This window comes from Cryptomeria japonica, unplaced genomic scaffold (genome assembly GCF_030272615.1).
Source record: "Cryptomeria japonica unplaced genomic scaffold, Sugi_1.0 HiC_scaffold_22, whole genome shotgun sequence".
Classification (NCBI taxonomy): Eukaryota; Viridiplantae; Streptophyta; class Pinopsida; order Cupressales; family Cupressaceae; genus Cryptomeria; species Cryptomeria japonica.
Window position 1 is genome coordinate 1,315,321 of NW_026728844.1, and position 7,138 is coordinate 1,322,458.

The 7,138-nt window shown below is 51.1% G+C and overlaps 1 protein-coding gene across 1 annotated transcript in view; it reads right to left on the reverse strand.

Annotated features, from left to right (window-relative positions):
* Positions 1-242: 242 nt before the first annotated feature.
* LOC131043334 (putative COX1/OXI3 intron 1 protein) overlaps positions 243-7,138 on the reverse strand; it is a 21,604-nt gene continuing 14,708 nt past the window's right edge. Inside the window, exon 2 of the mRNA XM_059214916.1 lies at positions 243-460. Within this exon, the coding sequence (XP_059070899.1) occupies positions 243-460 (218 nt within the window). The remainder of the gene's footprint in view (positions 461-7,138) is intronic.

The window sequence follows — 7,138 nt, forward strand, 5'->3', positions numbered from 1 at the left end:
GGGGGAGCCGATGCGAAGCCGGTTCGAGCAGATCCAGATGCAGATTCTCTGGGTGCAGATCGAAGAAAGTCAGAATCGGCCCGCCAGTACCTGTGAATGACTCAGTTGACTGGGTCTCGGGGCCATCACCTCGCCCAGGATCCCTTCCGGTTCCAGGTGTCGATACCCAGTTCCCATTCGCGAGTCACCACCTCGTCCGGCTTCTTTACCATCCCAGTGAGGATGCCTCATTCAGGCATGAGCTACCGTTCCCTCTGCATCATCCTATTTATCCCACCCGGAGCTACCTCTCCCTCCCACCCGGAGGATAGTCGGTTCGAGCCCACCGTTTCCACATTTGCATATGTCCCCACTCCGCCGAATGCTCCAGTATCTGCACGTGTTACTGCGGAGGACACTCCGTTCCCATTCAATGCGTTCCAGGGGGACAATCCATGTTCGTTCCGAGCTGTTATAGCATCTGCAATTGACAAACCTTCCGATTATAAGAGCGCAGTGAAGTGTTCGTTCCATGCCGCAAACCGAATGAATGATCCATCTGGTCCCTCCTTATCTCCCCCGCTAGCCCCTATTGTATCTCCTGCCTCTCCGCCCCCCCCCTTCTCCGGAAAGAGTTGAGTGGTTAGATAGCCCGCCGAAACGGGGTTGGGAGGGAGAATATAGTTGACTCGGAGGTGGGCGAAAGAAGAATAGACGACTAGCTGCCCCGGGTGGGAATAAGAAGTTGATCGAGTGTGGTTCGTCGAGTTGGCCTTTTAGATAGTAGTGGTGAAGGAATAGCTTTAACTGATCGCCTTGCCTTGGGGCGTGGAAGATGGGGAATGATTGGATTGATCACCCACCCCCACCAACCCCCCTGGCCTATTTGCCTCGGGTGGGAGGCAGGGGTGGGTGGGAGGATAGCCGGATAACCCCCCACCCATCAACTAAAATTCCCTCCCACCCGGTAATTGTAACGTTGTGGTCGGCGAAGATGCGGAATAATTTGAAGATGGATCACCCTCCCAATAGATAGTCGTACCCTTCCCGCCAATCCCGTTCAATCGATTAGTAAACCTCTCTCCCCACCACCTCGCATCTCGCCGATTCTATCCCTCGCTATCCCTCATCAGCCGATCCAGCAACAGTTGATCAGCTATCCGTTGATCCATCCCCTCATGCCGGAATAGTATATGAGTCCCCTCACGCTCTATCCCCCGACTAGCCCTCATCGACTGCCTGTCCCGCCGATGCTGGGTGGGAGGGAGAATGAATGGACCAATAGAATGATTTGATCAACTATCCGATCCCGGTTCACTGCATCAGAAGGAGGATAACTCTCTTACACTCGATCTGCCGAGCCATCCATGCCGAAATAAAAGGGTACGTCAGCAGCTGATCGAAAAGAATATGCGGTTGGTCTTGCATCGGCCCTATCGTCGGGGAAGGTGTCGAGGGATCGAGTCCAGAGTGGGTTCGTCGAGTCGAGGAGTCCAAATGGGAGGAATGAAGACCCGCACCTAGCAGTACCTTCCATTGCCCACCCCACCACGGATTAAAGCTTTGATGCGCCATCGGGTTGGGTGGGAATAAGAAGATCTTCCACCACGTCTCCTTCAGCTGGGACTTAAGCAGATCGATCAGCGGAACCACGAAGGGAGCAAAAGAAGGGGAAGTGCCGGGAAAAGAACAACAATGTCAAGTTGGCCCCGCCGAAGAAATCCATGGTCGGACAGCCTTGGGTGGGGATAAGATCTCGTACTTTTTTATCCACCCCTACTGGTGCTATAGTCACCTCGGAAAGATCTTATTTCTCTCTCCGTTCGATCAATTGGTGGATCCGTACCCGCCGATAGTAGTCCCTCGCCGGATGGATCATGCGCCTCTGAACCCGGTACTTTCTCGCCTCTATTGTCTGCCTATGCCTAGATGCCCGGGAAAGATGCGGATCAGTCACCAACGCCCCTTAGAATAGTAGGGGCAGGCTATTTCTTGTTCTCGAATCCGAGAAAGGGAGTTAGGAGTGCCTAAGTGGGAGATTGGTCCCACCCATGGCTTATGAGGGGTAGGGAAGAACGAATGAGAGGTAGGGATTTGAATACAACAAGGATAGATGGACCACTTTTCGGATCATTGGAGCTTCGGGCAGGGAGAAACGGCAAATAAGATCTCTTCTACTCACAGCTGATTCATTACCCCTTTCTCTCCCATTGGCCGATCAATAATACTTAAACTCCTCCTCTCGCCCGGATTCCTAACCCCTCCTCGGCTGCACAATCCGATGTGACGGACCAGTGAACGAGAGAGGGATAAAGAAATAGACATTCGGGTAGGGGACTCGGTCATCGAGAGGAAGTATAGGCTATTCTTACACGATCATGGATTTGGGGCCAGAAGAAATAAAATGATTCGGTTTGGACATCTCCAAATTCTTATCACGCGGCACGCGGTTGCCTCCCACAACTATCGCCTCCCACCCACCCCAACTACAGCATAGATAGAGGGGGTGGGAGGGCCCCGGCCTATTCGTTGGGCCGCTATATCCACCCACCCCAACTACAGCATAGATAGAGGGGCCCACCCACCCCTAATTAATCTCCGGATTAAGCTTGGAAGAAAGGCAGGAAGGCTGGGAAGCAGGAAAGAAGGGCAGGGAATGTGCCGCAGTAATGACCGGATTCACTGATGAAGGGCAGGGACTACAGCCACCGGCAGTAATTTTGAAGGCTTGACTGGGGATAAATAATAAAAGCGGCGATCAGCAGGGGCCCATACTCCCATACCGAATAGGTTGGTAAACGAAAAACTGACCACCCCGCCTCCTTAAACGAGATCTCCTTTGTAGTTCTGATCACGGGCCCCGCCTCTCACGAACTTCAGAACTAGCCTTTTTTCATTCGTCCAATGCCAGCAACAATAATCGAGAGTAGGGGGGATAAGGAAATGAGACGACTCTTGATTGGACTCCTCTATAAACAGATTCTACTCGTTGTTCTCTACACGGCATATAGAGTTTTTATCCATTCCTCTCTACTATCGTAGTAACGCCCTTCATCATGGGTTCTGAAAAAAAGTTTGAATGTAATTTCCATTTAGGTCTGATTCGGATCTTTCTGCTGTTCACTCATCTTCCCGAACAACCCTTCTTTCGGAATGATAAAGAAAATGGTACACTTGAATCGTATCCTTCAAGTACTTATTGCTCGCCGGAAATTCTACTCCTGCAATTGGTAGGTCACCGGCATTTCGAATAAGTTGTGTTTTCCGTAGTCTCCCCATCCTACAACTTTTGTCAAAAAAATTTGATCGATCCGACGAATTGGTTTAACATGAAACCAGGGAGCCCGCTCTTTACTCTTATGTGTGGTATTCATTCTTGTTCAGCTCTTGGAATCTCCAGTAGTGGTTGGAACAGCTCGCAAAATGAAACCGAAGAGAGTTCACCCCTAATCGTTTTCCGTACCTCTATTGAAACGGAATGCAAGCTGATTAATAAAGAGGGTTATTCTATTTGCGAAGGGGTGGGGGTATAGTTATGAACGGCTCGCATGAACTGATGCCATTAACCCTACAATTCTATGGTGGTTGGGTGAGTGATAACCTGGGAAATTTGTTTCATCGGTCTGCTCCCGGTAGGGCCCGACCCATCCCGATGAACCGGGCGACGATCGAGAATGCCCGGGCGACGACCGAGAATGCCCTACTGTCTATAGGGGGAAATTGGTCACTATCGATTTCTTAAAAAGGTTGAACCGTACGACTGATTCTGAATAACCAACCTCTCCGCTTGCCCGCCATCATCTCACCCGCTTTCCCTGGATCTCGTTCTATGTGTGGGTGCGAAAGCAATGGATAGGGGCCTTCCAACTTTTTCACTCCTCATCTTGTCAAAAAACGGGTTCCCTCCCCGTCCAGGCCAAGCTGGCATAGATAGGTCTGGACCTGACCGGCTTCTCGATTCATTTCTTCATTCATTGATCTATTTCTCCATCAATTAAAAGAGAGGATGGGGCGGGGTCGATGCCCTTGCGGTCAGTAATCCGGAATGTGGAATGGATGCTTGGAATGGAGAAGACTGGGAGGAGGTGGTGCCAACATCGAGTCGACCGAGAATCAACGGGAGAGGCCGGTTTGTGAAAGAAGGGGCAGTCATGCTGGACTCGAGGTCCTTTCCAGTGCCAATCACGTTACGCCCATCTACCCCGCCAACTATAGAAAAAAAAGTGGGGGGGCGGGGCGCCAATCATGTTACGTAGATAGTCTAGTATGGACTGCATCACTGTCTATGGGCGATAGGTCGAGGTTATCCCTCGATCTATCGAGTGCTCGGAAACCCGAGTACCGCGCCCTACCTCTTCTATAGTTCCCTATTGAACCCCCCTATAGATAGTAGGGCGCGCCGCCATCTACCTTTCTATAGTGGGGGGCTCACCTCTCTCCCTATCGCTCACTCCTCTCCTCCCCCCCTACTATAACTATAACTAGAAAGGGGTGGGGGGGTCTCCGGCTAGTTCCCAACCACAAGCCACTTTTATCTCCCATCCCACTCCATAGAATTTTAGGGCGAGCAGTCCGGGCGAGCCCCCTACAATCGAGCTACCTCCCCCCTACTATTCGCTTTCAATCAAGCCCCCCCCTACTATTGAAAGGGTTATAAAGGGCCCCCTACAATTCTATGGCCCGGGCTGATTAATTGACTGATTAATTAACTCGCATGAACTGATTCATCGACGAGGTAGATGCTCGATTCTAGAACTATTTTAGCAGGAGGGGGGCCCCCTACAATTCTAATGGGGCTGCTCGAATTTACTTATTAATGGGCCCCCTATTCTAAGCCTATTCTAGCTGGGACCGAGAGATGGGAGATGGGGAAGGGGGAGAAAGCATTGCATTGGGTGGGGACAGATCAGAATATCACGGAAGGATGGAGATGCGACCCAGGGATCGAGTGAACACATGGGATCGACAACCAAGGTAACCGAGCCGGAGGGAGATTAGGAGCTGGGATGCCGATCAAGGAATAAGGGCTAATGATCCCCCAACCCAATGTGCCGGCGGGAAGGAGAGCTTGGACTAATGGCCCATTACCCGGAGAGATGCACCGGAGATCCGATCATAGCCAATGAAGGAAGAACTGATCGACTAGACATGGCCAACTAATGGATGGCGAGAAATCCCATAGAATTGTAGGGGCCCCACCCCCCTCTCGATAGTTTAGTTGATAGATGCAGGGTTACGAGAGAAGGAAGGGAGCTACCCTACCAACTGGGATCGGAGGATCATAGGAGAGATTCGATCTTCCTCACCCACCAAAGAGATGGAGGAAAGAGGTAGATGGCACCATCTCGATCCCGACCTACGAACCACCCTGCATGGGAAAGAAGGAGATGCGATCAATGAATGTTTCTCGGCTTTCATCTCCCCGAGTGAGTGAATGATGAATGAGAAGTGAATGCCTCTCGATTTCTTCGGGAGCAAAAGCTTTCAAGAGGTTAGAATGGGTTGTTCTCTGGCCAAGAATCAATCCTCAGTCGATCGCACTACCCTGGCAGATAGATAATACCCTCCCGCAATATACATACCCGGGTTCTCGATATTTGCTCGATTCGCTAACTAGAATTGCTTATTCTAGCTTAATCTAGCAACGGCACGAGTGGAGGGGGGGCTAGCCCCATAGAATTGTAGGGCTAGCGTATTCTAGCAAGCGCATTAATGAACATCTCGCCCTACAATTCTATGGGGCGCCCTGGGGGTGGGTGGGAGGAGGAGGCTGGGGGGCTTATTCTAGCGAGCTGATTAATTAACTCGCCCCCCCTCCCCCCCTTTCTATAGTTGCTAGCAGGTTCCTCGAATTGACTGGGGAGCGCATTAATGAACTGATGCCATTAACAGGCTGATGCCATTATTCTAGCAGGTTTATGCCATTTGGCATAGGTAGATGCCGTTGTAGGGGCCCCCATGCACACCCGGGTTTGAACAACTAGAATTCCCCATGAACACCCGGATAGCCGGATTACGGGTGTGCATTCATAGGAATAGCGAACGTGCCCGTAGGGGCCCTCTTAATTAATCAGTCCATAAAATGGTTTAGGGCCAATTCTATGGTTCGAACCCTGGGGCCCGCGGGCTAGAATCGAGGTTGGGTGGGAGATATAGTTGCTAGCCTCCCACCCACCAACTATATCTTCCTTATTCTAGCTCGATTCTAGAACAACTATTTGAGATTGCAAGCTGATTCCCGACCGAGTCGGCTGGGGGCCCCTACTATTTAGGCCTAGCGAGCTGATTACTCGCATGAACTGCTCGAATGGCTAACTAGAATTGCAGGTTAAGGGAGGGGATTCTAGTTAGACCTCCGTGTGCGGGGTTGGAACTAGAGTTTCCCTCCCACCCATGGGCCCACCCTGCAGCGCTATAATTCCCCATGAATGCACACTGCCATTATTCTGCAGGGTTAGAAATGAGGCCTAATTTGAGAAAGTGGGGCCCCTCCAACATCATAACACCACATTTCTTGGTCCGGAGAGGGTATGGGGCAGACGTCTCACGCCTCTTCGCCAGCACCACGGAATGGAGATAGAGCAGCACTATGGAATGGAGATAGATAGAGGTGTTCCGCGAGCGAGTCATATGTGGGTTGGGTCGGGACGAGGCTGGGATGGAATCAATAGATGTTGGATCTAAGGCCATGGGACTTGAAGAATTCTGGGCCGAGTGTTGAAAATGTACCGGGATATGAATGTTGTGGAACGAAATACCTTATTTATTAGATACCCGGTTGCTGCCTCAGAATCGATAGTTGATATTCGACCCTACTCTTCCCACCAACCCTCCCTACTATTCGGCTGGGGGCTAGTTCCAACTCCAATGCTCTCCCTCAACACGGGGATGGATGATTAGAACTGATCACCATGCCCTCAACTCCATCTGCCGGCCGGGGAGACTGAGAGGATGGGGAGATGGGTGAACTATCCCTCCCAACTCCATAATTATATCCCTGTGCCTAGAACTGATCACCATGTCCCTCTGCAAACTAGCTGTGCAACTATCCCTGCTTATTCTATTATTGCTCGATTCTATACTACACATGCCCACCCCCAACGGAGATAGGACTCGACTCCGCATCTCAATCAACAAACAAGCGGGGATTCAATCCAGC